Here is a 17,100-nt window from a genome sequence, read left to right as displayed (position 1 = left end):
TTCGGGCCCCACGTTGGGCGCCATTTTATATTATGTAGCGTATAACATAAAACAAATGTGGCAGGTAGTATTCAGGATTCTCATTTTTTAGGAGTGCACGTTTGGAACCGGCCTTATAGCTCGTCGGAGGGGGGGTTCGCTAACCTTGGACAATCCCATTGCCACTGAGCTACTATTTAAATATAAAAAAAATTACGTGCATTTTTCTTTGGGTGTACAAAAAAGGATCTAGCACTATAGGAGGAAACGGAAACAGCTTAGTAGAGCAAGAGCTCTGTAAGAAAAAAAGTTAACAGACTAGTAACAGAAAGGTATTTTAAATTTGGAGAAAATCGAAACATGTTGAAATAGAGGAGAAGTAAAGAGACCAAATGACGCGAGCAACATGATGTTTTGTTGCTCAAAAGAGCCCACCCAACCGTGACTGCAACATGATGTATCCAAGGAAAGTGTAAAGTGTTGTTGCAGCCCCTGTAACGTCCAAAGCAACCTTTTCCTACTTTAAAGAGAACTCAAACGGATTTGATTTAATTTATTCTGAGTTCATTTTCTTCTCTTTATTTAACAAATCAAAGATTAACATTGGATTCCAATATTATTGCTAATTTTTATTTCATTAAATAATATTATTCTATAATATTTCAAAGAACTCAATGTGGGAAAACAACTTTAGTGAATAGAATAATTTCAACATCATTAAAATAACCTTATAGAGTTTCAACGATATTCTCAATAAATTTCCACAACGAGACAAAAATATGAAAAGTTATTTGAAAGAAGAAAAAAAAATAATAAAAAAAAAAACGATATTTTTAAGGGGAAAAATATAACTAAACTATAAATAAAGATATATATATAAAAAAAATTTAGAATTAATTTTTTTATAAATACTATTAAATTTAAATTCAATTATAATTTCAGGTAAGTACCCACAATAATCAAAAGAAAAAGGAAATTATAAAGATTTGCATATTTAAATTTTTTTTCTTTCAGAAATAACCAACTTTTTGGTCATCTGCGTATGTTGGGTAACCAAACGATGTCAAATTATCACAAGGCAGTTGTGAGTTCTAAATAGGGTGACCATATAGTTCATCAAAAATTATCAATAATTTTTAAAAAGTCTATTATTAGGATCTTATCGTGCAAAACTAATGTCTTTCGGCATCAGAATTCTAAATATTTTAATTTGAACTGATTTCAATACTCAACTACTGAACAATTTTGATTAAAATTATAGTTTAAATATTGTAACAAATCATATGTGTACCTGGTCACTCTCCCCTATTCTCATTATACATTAATATCAACAAAGGCAAATAAAAGAGTGCATTGACTTACTTTGATTCTCCTTGTGTTTCTCCTTCGTAGAAAGCGCTTTCGACGTCGGCAGTGTAGTGTTGTTGTTAGCATGAATGGAGTGTAGGCAGAGAATGTGAGAGATGTTGAACGGGAGACTTTAACATTTTGCACATGATGAACACAATGTTATTACTTATGTTAGTTAACATTTGCAAGAAGGAACATCACTTAACAGAATAAAACAGCAGTAGGTTTTCAACTAAGTTAAATCGTGACATTAATGATCATTTAAGGTCATAAAAATTCCAAACAAATTATATGTATGCTCATGTGTATATTAAGTGATGTTTCTTCTGCAAAAACCAACGGGGATCAAAAATTGTTCATTTAAAAGCAAAAACTTATGTATATTTTTTTCACTTTTTCAATTATTCCTTATGAACACTTGTTTATATGTCTCTTTCTTGATCTTTTTTTTCCTTTTTCTTAGAGAGAAAATTATAATTTAGGAGAAAAATAAAATCCTTAAATATAAATTACACTAGAATATTACGATTTTAATTATTTCCAAATTACTATTGGTGATTTTTCCCTTATTATCACTTTGACCGAAATATCGAGTGAAAAAATTAGTTTTTAAACCGAAGTAGCGACTCTTGTGGTTAACTCACGTTGAAATGAACCTTCTGGCACTATATTTGGAGGCTTATTTTATACAGAACAGACTATTAGGGGTAAAATAATTTTTACTTTTGTCGTTCGTGCAAAATTCACTTGATGAAGGAGTCTTTGCGACGGTCGGAAAACGGCGTTACATTAATTAGATGATGCGTTCGTTGAGATGACAAAGAGGAACTGAATTTGCATATTCATGAGGTGTGTGAGCTCAGTGTGACAGTGGGAGAATAGCTTTTAAGCGGATAATCTCACTTAACCTCTATTCTCTAGCCTGTATAAATGATGAGGAATTCAGCCATTAAATCTTTTGAACAAAAGTTAAGAATGTTGAATAATAAAATTGGAATAAAAGCTAAAGCGGTTGAATACGGTCCAAAAGGTCAATTCTTCAGGAATAATTTGGCCAAAAAAATCCAAAAAAATGTGGCACTTAACAATGCACGCAAAGATAAAACGCAAACGTTAAGTGAAGGAAAATTTTGTTACCTTTCTTTCTTTTTTTTTAAAGAACTATTTTTAGATTAAAAAAATCACTTTCTCTTAACAATTCTTCTGAAGTTTACTATAGGAGTTTCACTTAACCAAATGGACGAGTTTCCTTCTAAGATTTTAGAAGAAACCTTGGCATTGCTTTAAGCTAACGTTTCTATTCCAAAACTATCGTTAAAAGTATAAAAAATAAACAAAGGTAGAACGTCAATTAGCTGATAGATCATTTGCACAAATTCAAACAAGTGGAAGGCAGAGGTCGCTTTGTTAAGCCGTTACAATTCGAATGCAAACAAATTAAAAAGAAAGAAGTTATATGAAACAAAATGCTGCCAGGAATGCAAGCGCCACTACAATAATAGCCAGCCAGCCAGCCGCACTTATCAAAGTGGCAATTGGGGGGAAAGAGTGCCAACTGGCTGCAGGTCACTAATTGATGACCAACAAATTTCAATGTAAAAATGTAGAATATTTTTGACTTTTATGACTGGGTGTATATAGGAAAGCTGCTTGCAAAGAATATGTCGAACTTTTCGCTATGATCCAGTTAAAATGCAGGCGTATGTGCCACTTTAGGCATTACTAGTAATGATAACTTCAAACCCTTTTATATGACTAGTATCCCAAAAATTATGACATCTAGTACCTTTTGAAACGATTTACATTCTTCCTAACTTTGTTTCCCCTATAAAATTTCACGATCACTTAAAAACATCAAATTACCAGTGGGACCCTCAGCCATATGGCTACAGAGGGTATATATTATTTGATATGACGAAAACTTATCTCACCGAAATAACGTTTAGACTCTAGGTCTTTTTGGGCCAAATCCGTTTCAGGGCATTTGATATCGATCTGGGGATGTCCGTCCGTCTACCTGGCAGATTGGCTGGTTCGCACAATAAATCTCGAAGGGAGTATCCGATGAGATCCAAACTTGCCAAATTTAGATCGAGTTCAGAGTTGGGCAATATGGGTGCACTCCCTTTGACACCAAAGGTCGAAAATATCACAACTATTTATTAAAATTGTGGGAAAAACTTTTCAAATCTTAATATTTTTATCAGTGCTAGGTCGGATGGGAAAATGACCAATATCGGCTCAATCCCCAAGGTAATCTATGTTAAAGCTCATGTCTGTACAAATGAGCCTGCTACAATTGAAGCTTTGAATGACACCGTTGAAGCATTTATTTGTGAGATGCTGACCGAAATGTTAACAAGTTAAAAAGCAGTAAGTTCGGCCGGGCCGAACTTTGATTACCCTCCACCATTTGGAACGAATTTGGAAATTTTCAAAAAATAAAATCCGTTAAAAATTCTGTTAAAATCTTGAAAATACCGAATATAGCCGTTATATTGGGGCGCATACGACATGGACCTACATAGGAATTGTTTGTTATAAGCCATTACCATATTATAAACAGTAGTAGCACCTTCAAAATACCGAATATAGGGAGGTACTGATATATGGGACCTGTACGAAGACCTGGACCTGCATAAAAATTTTGTGTACGTAATTTGAAACTACTCCGGTGAATAATGACGCTAAAATCATCAAAATACGGAATATTGGGAGGTGCTGTTATTGGGGGAGCTATACGAAGACGTGGAACTGCACAGACAATTTTCTATTATAAGGTGTAAATCCATTACGAACTTCAAATGCCAAATTTGAAACAATTCCGGTGAATAATGACGCTAAAATCATCAAAATACCGAATATGGGGAGGTACCGTTATAGGGGGGCTATACGAAGACGTGGGCCTGCACAGGCAATTTTCTGTCGTAGGCTCTAGTATCCATTTCGAACTTCAAATACCGAATTTGAAACAATTCCGGTGATAAATGACGCTAAAATCATCAAAATACCGAATATTGGAAGGTGCCGTTATATCGGAGCTATACGAAGACGTGGACCTACATGAACCATTCACGAACTTAACCTGCCTACAAAATAAACATGTGTGCTAAATTTTAGCCAATTCGTTCGACAGATAGCGTGATTACAACAGACAGACGGACAGACAGACAGACTTAGTTCTTTTTGGTAATATTTGTACAATTATAGTACACCACCCCATTATCTTATTGGCAGATATCAACAGAGAACCAACGTCAAATTTTGAGATTCTAACTCTATCTTCTCACCCAACCCCCGCTTTGACACCACTTTGTACTTTTCGAACAATTTTAGTACACAATTCCAAAACCACCTTCATATCTTAACCACATACACCGACAGTGACACCTATATTAGGACTTAAGCTATATCCCTTAATCCAATGCTTAATTTAGTAGCATTTAGTACTCTTCGTACAAATATAATACATATTTCCAAAACCATTTCCATATCTCACTTCCGCAGACGGCAACAGAGACATTCAGAGGATTCCAGCCATATTTAGTACTATTCGTACAACTATAGTATACATTTCCAACACCACCCCTTTACTTAATCCCAGATACCAACCAAGACCCTAATATCAAATGTTAAGATTCAAACTCTAGCTCTTCACCAAATACACAATTTTGTACCACTTTGTACTTTTCGTACAAATGTAGTACGTATTTACAACACCACCAACAGTGACATCTATTTCAAAATTGAGGTTCTCAGCTGTATACCTTCAGCCAATACCAAATTTGGTACTATTTAGAACCTTTCGTATAATTGTAGTACGGATTTCCAAAATCATCTACATTATCAATTTCATTATCAATTTCAGAGAGAGCAATAGTGACATTTATATCGAATTTCGGAATTCCAGCTCTATCCCTTCCAATACCAAATTTAGTACCATTCATAACTTTTCCTACAAATATAGTACACATTTCCTAAACCACCTCTATATGCCCAGGCTACACATGAATAGTATATAACAAGAATTCCAAATTTCAAGCACTATATGTTACCATATTGTACCAAATATAGTACCATTCGTACTTTTGATGCACTTGTAGTGCACGTTTCCAAAACCACCTCTTTACCATAAACCATCCTACAACACTGATCCCAAAACAGAATTTTAAAATTCCAGCTTCATCCTTTTACCCTAAACCAAATTGTTCTAAATTTTAGTTCCATTTAGTGCAGTTCGCACACTTAGTACAAATTTGCAAACCACATTTTCGCACCCTTTTAGTACGAGTTTCCAAATATTCAGCCTTATCACGTGCCTACGCACCAAGACTGACCCTCGAACAAAATTTCAAGATCCTAGCATTGAATACCTTTGATTACTCTCTTGAGGGTTAACATTTAAGATGGAAAGAATGATGATGATCTCACCATAGTCCGGAGGGAATATTAAGTTTGTCATCCCGTTTGTAACTCCTCGAAATATACATTTTAGACCCCACAAAGTATAGATATTCTTGATCAGCATAAAATTCTATGTCTATTTATCAATGTCCGTCCGTCTGTCCGTCTGTGGAAATCACTCTAGCTTCCGAACGAAATGAAGTAGGTTGATAAAATTTTACTCAAATGTGTACTATGTCTGCAGGATTTTTGGTATTGAAAATGGGCCATGTAGGTCCACGTCTTCGTATAGCCTCCATATAATGGTACCTCCCGATATTCGGTGTTTTGATGATTTTAGCGACATTATTTACCGGAATTGTTTCAAATTTGGTATTTGAAGTTTGTAATAGATATTACAGCATAATACACAAAATGGGCCATATAGATCCACGTCTTCGTATAGCCCCCATGTAATGTAACGACATTATTTACCGGAATTGTTTCAATTTTGGTATTTGAAGTTCGTAATGGATACTACATCCTAAGACAGAAAATGAGCCATGTAGGTCCACCTCTTCGTATAGCCCCCATATAACGGTACCCCCGGATATTCGGTATTTTTATGATTTTTGCGACATGTGGAACTATTTCAAACTTGGTATTTGAAGTTCGTAATGGATGTTGAAGCCTATGACATAAAATTGTCTGTGCAGGTCCACGTCTTCGTATAGCCCCCGTATAACGCCCCATATTTTGACGATTTTAGGTACAATACTCACCGAATTGTTTGAGATGTTGTATTTAAAGTTCGTAATGGATGCTACAGCCTGTGACAGAAAATTGTCTATGCAGGTCCAGGTTTTCATATAGCTCCGATAGAACGGTATCTCCCTATATACGGTATTTTTGATGCTTTTAGCTACATTATTCACAGTTTATTTCAAGTTTCGAATTTAAATATGGTAATGGCTTATGACCAATATAACGGCTATATTCTGTATTTTTAAGATTTCAGCAGAATTTTTAACGGATTTTATTTTTTGAAAATTTCCAAATTCGTTTCAAATGGTGGAGGGTATTCAAATTTGGGCCCGGACGAACTTACGGCTTTTTATCTTGTTTTGTATTGCTCCGTTTAGTACTTGCCAACTAGTTCCATGCCCACGTGGCTATGACAAACACTTACCATGCATTTTAATTTTGGAACACAAACTAATTCTGATGAATCTGGCAGAATGGGATGCCGCTAAAAAACATTAAATGCTAGCGCCAGCCGGTAGTTTATGATTTAGGTCAGAGTTTTGGTGAAATTGAAATTGTTTGTCGGCGTCCGGTTTGTGTGTGCGTGTGTGTGTCAAATGAACATAAAAACGAGTATTTGTGTGTGAGTGAGTTGCAGCACTTTTTCCCACGTTTCAAAAAAAAAAAAAAAAAAAAAAAAAAAAAAAAATTGAAGAGAACTTTTGTCAAATGCAGGTCTATTTTTGGCCGTCAACATGCTGGTCAATTTAATGCAGATTTCAATTTCAATTATTTTCTTTCTGTCCGGTGCATTTGAATGAAACATGTCGGTTCTTTCATGTCGTCAGTAGTAGGGGTTAAAGGCTTTATCCTTGCCATGTACATTCTGGTTAGGAAGGTAGTTATTTTTTCCGAAATATCGAAATAGTCAGTCGTTCATTTCTCTGACAGTTGTTTATTATTGCAAATCCATCAAATACCAACATTTCGAATATGAATTGGTGGTGTTGGGCTTTTTTTGTTGTTGCGTTGAATCCAATATTCCATGAAATGTTAACGACTGCCACAAAATCGAACGCATTGGCACTTGGAACATTTTAAATTTGTACTAATGATTTTTTAAATCGTATGGCTGTATTGAAAATGTATTGAAAATGTCAGTTGAAATTCATTGATTATGATTACACACACATACACCCACACACACATGCATGGAAATTGATGTATTTGTAATGAATTAAATATTTGTTGATTATTTATGTTCAATAAAAACAAACACCCGGTGACAAACTGTATTTGAATAAGTACATGTCGCTAAATGATGTTATCTGCAAATTATGCGAGAATGTTTGGCATTTTAAATTGAATCTCAGTTCTGTAGGGTTCTGTGATTATGGCACAATCGGATTTTTTGTTTAAAGTTTGGAAAACTGATATTGGTTTGTGATTTTATTACTATGTAAGAGACTTGCCAGATTTGGACTATATGGGTTACAGATAAAGTCGACCGAAATATTCCATTTTACACTTCATCTAATACCGATAAAAATATTGGTATGGCCAAAATTGCAAGATAATCGAACATTTATAACCAATTTTATGCAAAATCAAAAATTCCATATTCATCTCAGGTTTTTGGCAAAGAGAAATATATTAGATATAGCAAGTTGATAGATAAAAGTATGGAAAATTTTAACCCTTTGTGAGTGAGGTATCAGAAAGGGCTCACAGATATATATCATCTGCATTACAGATATTGTATTACCAAAAATGTTTATATGTGTGTAATTTGAAGAGTGTTGATTACTTATTTCGCTTTCCTTGATCATTGTGTTCTTCAAAATCTTGAACCCTATGTGGGGCAGGTAGCAAAATAAAGGGTCCTATCTCTACCATCTTTTTAAGAGATCTCGTGTTGATGGAAATATTGGGATGTACCAAGTCTTGAGTGGATTCGGATGTCAATTTCGCTTTTTATGAGATTCATGGATATTCAAAATTTTGAGCCTTTGTGGGGGAGGTACCAGAAGGAGTGGACCGATATACTCCATCTTATCACCAGATCTCGTGTTAATATAAATATTGAGACGTGTGAAATTTGAAGATAATCGGATTCTTACATCACATTTTATGGGAGTTGTAATTATTCAAAATTTTGACTAGATAGAGGTACTAGATAGAGAAGACAGATATTGTCCATTTTCACACCTGACCTAGCACTAACGCAAATATTAGAATTTGCAAAGTTGGAGCCAAATTGGATCATCGATTCTCTATCTGTGCAAAATTTATTTTTTTGAAAATTTCGACCATTTGTGGGGGTACCAGAAGCAGATATATCTTAACACCAGATCTTGGGTTAATATAAATATAAAGAATGCGTGAAATTTGAAGACAATCGTAGTCTTACATCACATTTTATAAGAGTTGTAATTATTCAAAATTTTGACCATTTGTAGGGAAGGTACTTGATGGAGTCCATTTTCACACATGACCTAGCACTGAGGTAAATATTGGGATTTTCAAAGTTGGAGAAAAATTGGATTATCGGTTCTCTTTCTGTGCAAAAAAATATTTTTTTTTTTGAAAATTTCGACCTTTTGTGTGAGAGGTACTAGAAGCAGTGGACCGATATTGCCCATCTCCGAACTCGATCTAGGTTTGACAAAAATATTACAATGCGCCAAGTTTGGCCAAATCGGATACTCCCTTCGAGAGTTATCGTGCGCACCAGCCAGACAGACGGACGGACGGACAATGCTAGATCGACTCCAAATGTTCTGAAGCGTATTTGGTCCAAAGAGACCTATGGTCTAAAACCGTTATTTCGACTAGACCTCTGTTTGACTTAGCTGCAGTTTTTTATCTCATCCTGTATGTTTAATCCGATTTTCACATTTGCAATATGCATTCGGCAACAATGATATTTGTTACCAGATTTCTTATAGAAATACCTTTGCCAAATTTTAACAGGGTCGGCTAAGATTTCAGGACATTCAGGTCGATCTAGCGATGTCCGTTCGTCCGCCTATCTACCTTTCTAGCTGATTCGATCTAAATTCGATTTGGCCTAAACTTGATACTTCGTAATATCATTAGCAAACTTAGAGCGAGTTCGGATATGGGCAATATCGACCTACTCCTTCTGATACCTTTCCAAAAACCGTCAAAATTTTCAAAAAAAAAATTTTTGTGTTTCCTGCACAAAAAAGTATAGTCTGATTTTTCTCCATCTTTGCAAATCCTAATGTTTGCGTCAGAGCTAGGTCAGTTACAATATCGGCCCCCTTCCATCAAGTGGTCAAAATTTTGAATAATAATAATATGTAGAATGTGATGTTGGAGTCCGATAGTCTTCAAATTACCCACAAAAGAATATCTTTTATTAACCGAAGGTCTGGTGTAAAGAGGGAATATATCGGATCACTTCTTCTCGATCCCTCACAGAAAGGGTCAACATTTTGAAAAATCAATGAAGCTCATAAAAAGCGAAATTAACATTCATTCATCAGACTTGGAACATCTCAATATTTCCAGCAACACAAGTTCTGTTATAAATATGGTAAAGATCGGACCATTCCATCTGGTGCCTCCCCCACCTCATGTTGAAAAACAAAGCGCTCAAATAAAGCGAAGTAGGCATCCATCTCTGTTCAGATTTCACATATAAAATTTTTGGTCACACAAGATCTGGATATATAGCCTGAGTACCTATAACCCTTTATTAACTCGATTTTGATCGAAATAATCTTCTAGATCTATATATAGTTCTTTTTGTGTTGAGAAATTGTCCCAAATGAAAACCTGAAATGCCAAATTCATGTTGATTTAATGGAAAATTGTTCTTGAAAACTTCAAAATCAAATCCAAAAAAATCGGGATGAAGAGTTGTTTAGGACTATACCTAAACGCAGATCGATAAATCCTATTTTCAATTCCAAAGTCAACTGTAACCAGATTTTTTCGGAAATTTGAAGGAAACCATTTTGACAATAAATAAAACATAGTTAAGGAACGAGTAGCGGGTAAAACTTTAGTCCATTTTCGTTTATATTATTATTTTTATACCCTCCACCATACTATGGAGGGTATATTAACTTTGTCATTCCGTTTGTAACTCCTCATGTTAGACCCAATAAAGTATATATATTCTTGATCAGCGTAAAATTCTATGTCGATTTAGCGATGTCCGTCTGTCTGTCTGTCTGTCTGTCCGTCCATCTGTCTGTTGTAATCACGCTATCTTTCGAAAGAATTGAGATAGAAGGCTAAAATTTCGCACACATGTTTATTTTTCCAGTAGGCAGGTTAAGTTCGTAGGTCCACGTTTTCATATAGCCCCCATATAATGGTACCTCCCGATATTCGGTATTTTTATGATTGTAGCGACATAATTCACCGAAATTGTTTCAAATTTGGTATTTGAAGTTCGAAATGGATACTACAGCCTAAGACAGAAAACTATCTGTGTAGGTCCACGTCTTCGTATAGCCTCCATATAACGGTACCTCCCGATACTCGGAATGTTGATGATTTTAGCGTAATTATTCACCGGAATTCTTTCAAATTACGTATTTAGAGATCGTAATGGGAACTAGAGTCTCTGACAGAAGATTGTCTATGCAGGTCCAGGTTCTCGTATAGGCCCCATATATCAGTACTCCCAATATTCAGTGTTTTGTTTAGGTACAATACCCACCGAAATTTTTTGAGATGTCGTTTTTGAAGTTCGTAGTGCATGCTACAGCCTATGACACAAAATTGTCTATGCAGGTCCAGGTCTTCGCACATCTCCGATATAACGGTACCTCCCTACATACGACGTTTTGATGATTTTAGCTACATTATTCACCGTTTATTTCACGTTTCGAATTTGAATATGGTAATGACTTATGACAAGCAATACCTATGTAGGTCCACGTCGAATAGACCCCAATATAACGGCTATATTCGGTATTTTTAAAATTTTAATAGAGTTTTTTAAGGATTTTATTTTTTGAAAATTTCCAAATTCGTTCTAAATGGTGGAGGGTATTCAGGCTCCGATAAACTTATTGCTTTTTTACTTGTTTTTTGTTGAAATCACCTCTTCTAAGTAATTTTGTTGGCTAACATATTGTCCCTTTTTCCTTTTTTAATATTCCAAATAAATTTACTCATGAGCTAATTTATGCTTCAAATACCTATTAACTTGCATTTTTAAAATACCATTTAAAGAATTTCAATGAATTTCCAAATATAAAATTCAAAGGCAGTAGAAACCACTCATCTAAAGTGAATGCTTGGAATTCCTAGAAAACTGTTTTCAATTCCATGAATGTCACAGAATTTAGTCGTTCACAACATTTTGAAAGCCATTTGAATATTTCCCAGACTTGTTTATTAATAATTTTTATTACCAACACATAGTTAGTTGCACAAACACACTCATACGCACACATCGACACATAGTTGATTTAATTATGGATTTTTATTCCATTTTTCGGTTTGTGCGGGGGCCAATAAAACCATATTTCTGGAGAAAAATGTAAATCACTTAATGGGATCAGGAGGAGGATGAGGAGGATGGAAAGCAGGGTAATTCCATATTCCAGGAACTCAATGAATTTTAGAGCCACCATTACTCTCGATGGCTTTGAACAAAGGATATGTTTTTTTTTTTGTTCGTATCGTTTAATGCCACTTCAGAGAAATGAAATGTATGAATATGCTCACCATAATCACTTTACCTTTTATGCTCACACAGACACCGACACACACAAGCACCTGTACACACACACACACCCACCCATGTGGATGTGCAAATAATACATTTTTTTTTGTTAAATTGGTTTGGTTTAATATTTTTATCCTTATATTATTATTTTTTTTATTATTATTTCAAAACGAAAGAAAATTACAATTTTCCTAATAAGAAAACACCACCACACACACATTCGGGGCTTGTGTGGACTCTAGGATTATTGTTAATAGTTTACATTAATATTATTTTTTTTGGTTTTTTTGTGGTTTGGTTGCATATTGGTTGGAGATTTTAGTTTTTATAAAATCCACACCATCATTGGTCATAACAGATACAGATTGAACGCCAGGATGATGGGAATGTGGATGACGTACGCGGTTATCTTCCGGGTGCCCTGAACGGCGGCGGGATGTTCACCTTGCAGTATGTGCACGGTCACCGATTTCGGATTGGCATTCGACGGCAGGCAGGTATACATTCCAGAGTCAGCGGAGGTGGCACGTTGTATGAGCAGGTGTGAGGTGGTTATGTCACCCTTCTCCGTTATCACCGACACCCCGCCCCGGGCCGAGTCGTAGTTAATCTCTTCGTTATTGTGCGTCCAGTGCACCGAGTGCGGAGGATCGGGCAGATGTCTAACCACACAGGTCAAATTCACTGTTGATCCCACATCGATGTACATATCGGGTCCGCCGGGTATGCTAGTGATCGGCTCCACCACGGAAAACAACATTGTGTAACCGACTGGCGGTGTCGTTGACACTTGGCATTCGTATGTCCCCGTATCCTTTAGCTGAGGGTATTTGATTTGCAGCGACCAGTCATCCGTGGCCTTGTTGAAAATCGAAGTAAAACGTTGGTCCGATGTGTAGGTGGTCTCAGCGACCGTCAGTAAATGCAGGTCCCGGTGTCGGATCCAGGAGACCGTCTTGTTGCCCAGGTTCTTGATGCGACAATTGAGATGGGCCGTTCGCCCTACCAGCGAGGTGACATTCTTTGTCGCCGAGGTATCGAAATATGGTCCCCGGTCCAGGGGTTTATTGGCTTGTTTGTACATATCGCCATTATTATTGTTGTTGTTGCTGTTGTGATTGCCATTGCTGGCATCGTACGCCAGTCCACCATTATTGTTATGGCCATTCGGCATAACAATGGCATCGTGATGTTGATGGTCGTTGTGGTTGATATTGAAATCGCTTTCCATGCTTTTGTATTGGCACTCAATTCCTTTGTACAATAATATTGCTGCTAATAGAATGCGTATGAACATCATTATAGCCAAACCGAAACTTTCGATTTTAGAAATTTAACATTTCTGCGGAAGAGTTTGTCGCGTCGTTTCTTTTTCTCGATTTTCAACGTTTTCTATTGATTTTTTCTTATTTATTTCTTTGTGCACTGGAGGTCACTGGTGTATTTTCTTTAGAAAATATTTTTTGCAAAAAATCTCTGCACTCACAAAAATATAAAAATCTACAGCCCAGAAAGAACACTTTTCTTTTTCGTATTTTTTCCAATTCTAGCGATGGACTTCCTTGCCGTTCGTTTCTTGTTGTCCCAGCCTGACTACTACTGTGTGTGTATGCGAGTGTATAATACGACTTTTTCTGGCCGGACATGCGCACTGGAGCTCGTGTCATTTTGTTGATGCCACACGATGGTTATGTTTTTTTCATTCGTTAATTATATAAAGAATCAATATTTGAGCAGATAGATGGGTGCGGAATGGCGATTGACGTAAGTGGAGTACGAACGGTGTTGCGTTACGGTTTTCAGATTGTTGTTTTATTATGGAATTTTCATAATATTAAACTTTTTTCAAAACTTGCTGAAATAGTAAAATTAAAAAAAAAAAAAACAAATTACCAAATGTATTTTATTAAAGGCTAATGGTTCTAAAGTGGAAAAATCGACTTTTGGAATCTTCAAAGCAATTAGGCTTGCGATTTCCCGCCATGCTATGTGGGGTATATTAAGATTGACATTTTGTTTGTAACTTTTCAAACTAAGCATTTTAGATCCAAGACAGCATATTCCATGTCGAAATCTTCCGCCAAATGTATTTTAGGTCCTCAAATTTTTTGGAAATGAAAATGGTTCACATAGTTCCACGTTTTGGTATAGCCCTCATATGACTGTACTTATATAGGAAATTAGATTTATATTGAACTTACTGTTTTTTAACTTGTTAATTATTATTATGTTGTTTTGTATTATGTTTTTCTTTTTTTTTTTGAAAACCCACTATTTGGAACAAATTTGGAAAATTTCAAAAAATAAAATCCGTTAAAAATTCTTTTAAAATCTTAAAAATAACAAATATAGCCTTTGGGGTCTATGCGACGTGGACCTAAATAGGCATTGTTTGTTATAAGACATTACCATATTATAAACAGGTATTATGTTGCATCTTCAAAATACCGTAACGGAGGTACCGTTATATCGGAGCTATACGAAGACTTGGATCTGTGTAGACAATTTTCTGTCACAGGCTGTATCATCTATTACGAACTTCATATACGACACCTCAAACAATTTCGGTGAGTATAGTACCTAAAATCGTCAAAATACCGAATATTGGGAGGTGCCGTTGTAGGTTGGCTATACGAAGGCTGTAGTATCCATTACGAATTTCAAATACGAAATTTGAAACAATTCCGGTGAACAGCGTCGCTAAAATCATCAAAATACCGAATATCGGAAGGTGCCGTTATAAGGGGCTATACGAAGACGTAGACCTACATGACCCATTTACGAACTTAACCTGCCTACTAGAAAAATGAACATGTGTGCAAAATTTTAGCCTTCTATCTCAATTTGTTCGAAAGATAGCGTGATTACAACAGACAGACGGACAGACAGAGAGACGGACATCGCTAAATCAACAGGGAATCCTCGTAGATTCTAAATTTTTTTGTAAGGAAATATTTAAAATACTTTAAAAAATTACGACTTTTGCCAGGAAAAGAGTCTTTTTTTCGAGCGAAAAGTCCAAAAAAAAATTACAATATTTGAAAAGGGAGGGAGAAGATTGGAATAAAATATTTTTAAAAATAATATTTTTTGAAGGAATGTCCTCGCAAAAATCTTCGACTTCAAGAAATACTTGTAAAAGTCTATAACTTTAAAATTTTCACTATTTTTTGAGGGGACAACCTTGAAAAAATTTCGTCGGGAAGATCATAGAAATGTTCTTAAAAATCCACAAAGTCCTGAGAATTATTTTGCAAAAATCTTCGACTTCAAGAAATAGTAAATTTTTATTTTAGTCAGAAGGTCCTTAAACAAGTTAAAAAGTATCAGTCGGTATTGCCGACAGATATATACCCTCAGCCTATGTTCGATTAAATAATCGAAATATATTTGACTAGTGTTTCAATTATTCAAATGTTTGACCCTCTATGGAGCCGGTTTCGAAGGAATGGGCCAATATTGTCCAGTTCGTATCAGACTCAAAAATATGATATAAATATTCCAACGTTCCTGGTATGGATTATATCGACTCACCCCTTCCTTTATATCAGATATGTAATAATTTTTAGAAAATATTAAAAAGTGCGTGTTGTACCATATAGAGTCTACCGAAATATTACATTTTTATACTTCATCTGATATTGAGCGAAATATTACAAGAAAAGTTATTTATGTCAAATTTTATGCGAAATCATAAATTCCGATAAATTTCATGTTCATATCAGGCTTCTTATTGAGAGAAATATTTGGATATAGCAAATAGTAAAGAATTGCTAAATTGTTTCGAAAGTTATGACAGATAAAATTATTGAAAATTGTGACCCTTTATATAAACTACACAACAGATTTTGTGTTAGCAAAAATATTTGTGTGTGTGAAATTTGAAAAGAGTTGGATGCTTATTTAGCTTTATTTGTGCGTTTTGTTTTTCAAAATCTTGAACTCTATGTATAGGGGAGGTACCAGAAGAAATGGTTCGATCTATACCAACTTAATAACAGATTTTATGTTGATAGAAATATTGAGATGTGTCAAGTTTAAATGGAATCGGATCTTAATTTGGCTTTTTATGAGCTTCATGGGTATTCAAAAATTTCGACACTTTGAGGGGGAGGTACCAGAAGGAGTGGACCGATACATTGCATGTTAACACCAGATCTTGGGTTTATAAAAATATTGAGATATGTGAAATTTGAAGACTATCGGGCTCATACATCACATTTTATAAGAGTTGTAATTATTCAAAATTTTGACCCTTTGTGGGGGAGGTCCCTGATGGAGTGGACCGATATTGTCCATTTTCGCACCTTACCTAGCACTGATGAAAATACTAGCACTTGCAAAGTTCGAGCAAAATCGGATTATCGTTTCTCTTTGTGTGCAAAAAATATTTTTTGAAATTTCGACCTTTTGTGGGGGAGGTACCAGAAGGAGTGGACCGATACATTCCATTTGCGCACCAAACCTTGTGCTAATTAAATTATTGCGATGTGTGAAATTTGAAGACTATCGGGCTCATACATCACATTTTATAAGAGTTGTAATTATTCAAAATTTTGACCCTTTGTGGGGGAGGTCCCTGATGGAGTGGACCGATATTGTCCATTTTCGCACCTTACCTAGCACTGATGAAAATACTAGCACTTGCAAAGTTCGAGCAAAATCGGATTATCGTTTCTCTTTGTGTGCAAAAAATATTTTTTGAAATTTCGACCTTTTGTGGGGGAGGTACCAGAAGGAGTGGACCGATACATTCCATTTGCGCACCAAACCTTGTGCTAATTAAATTATTGCGATGTGTGAAATTTGAAGACTATCGGGCTCATACATCACATTTTATAAGAGTTGTAATTATTCAAAATTTTGACCCTTTGTGGGGGAGGTCCCTGATGGAGTGGACCGATATTGTCCATTTTCGCACCTGAACT

The 17,100-nt window shown here is 35.4% G+C and overlaps 1 protein-coding gene across 1 annotated transcript; it reads right to left on the bottom strand.

The window, feature by feature from the left end:
• Window positions 1-12,477: 12,477 nt before the first annotated feature.
• LOC101894643 (protein CEPU-1-like) lies at window positions 12,478-13,784 on the bottom strand. Its single transcript, XM_005180114.4, has one exon. The coding sequence runs from the start codon at window positions 13,470-13,472 to the stop codon at window positions 12,522-12,524; it is 951 nt and encodes a 316-aa protein (XP_005180171.1). The 5' UTR covers window positions 13,473-13,784; the 3' UTR covers window positions 12,478-12,521.
• Window positions 13,785-17,100: the final 3,316 nt, after the last annotated feature.

This window comes from Musca domestica, unplaced genomic scaffold (assembly GCF_030504385.1).
Source record: "Musca domestica strain aabys unplaced genomic scaffold, Musca_domestica.polishedcontigs.V.1.1 36, whole genome shotgun sequence".
NCBI classification, from domain to species: domain Eukaryota; kingdom Metazoa; phylum Arthropoda; class Insecta; order Diptera; family Muscidae; genus Musca; species Musca domestica.
The sequence above is the reverse complement of the archived record's forward strand: the minus strand, read 5'-3'. Positions and strand labels throughout refer to the sequence as shown.

Bases quoted from the DNA above. Each gene is read 5' to 3' on its own strand.
- LOC101894643 (XM_005180114.4), bottom strand. From the start codon at position 13,472: ATGATGTTCATACGCATTCTATTAGCAGCAATATTATTGTACAAAGGA.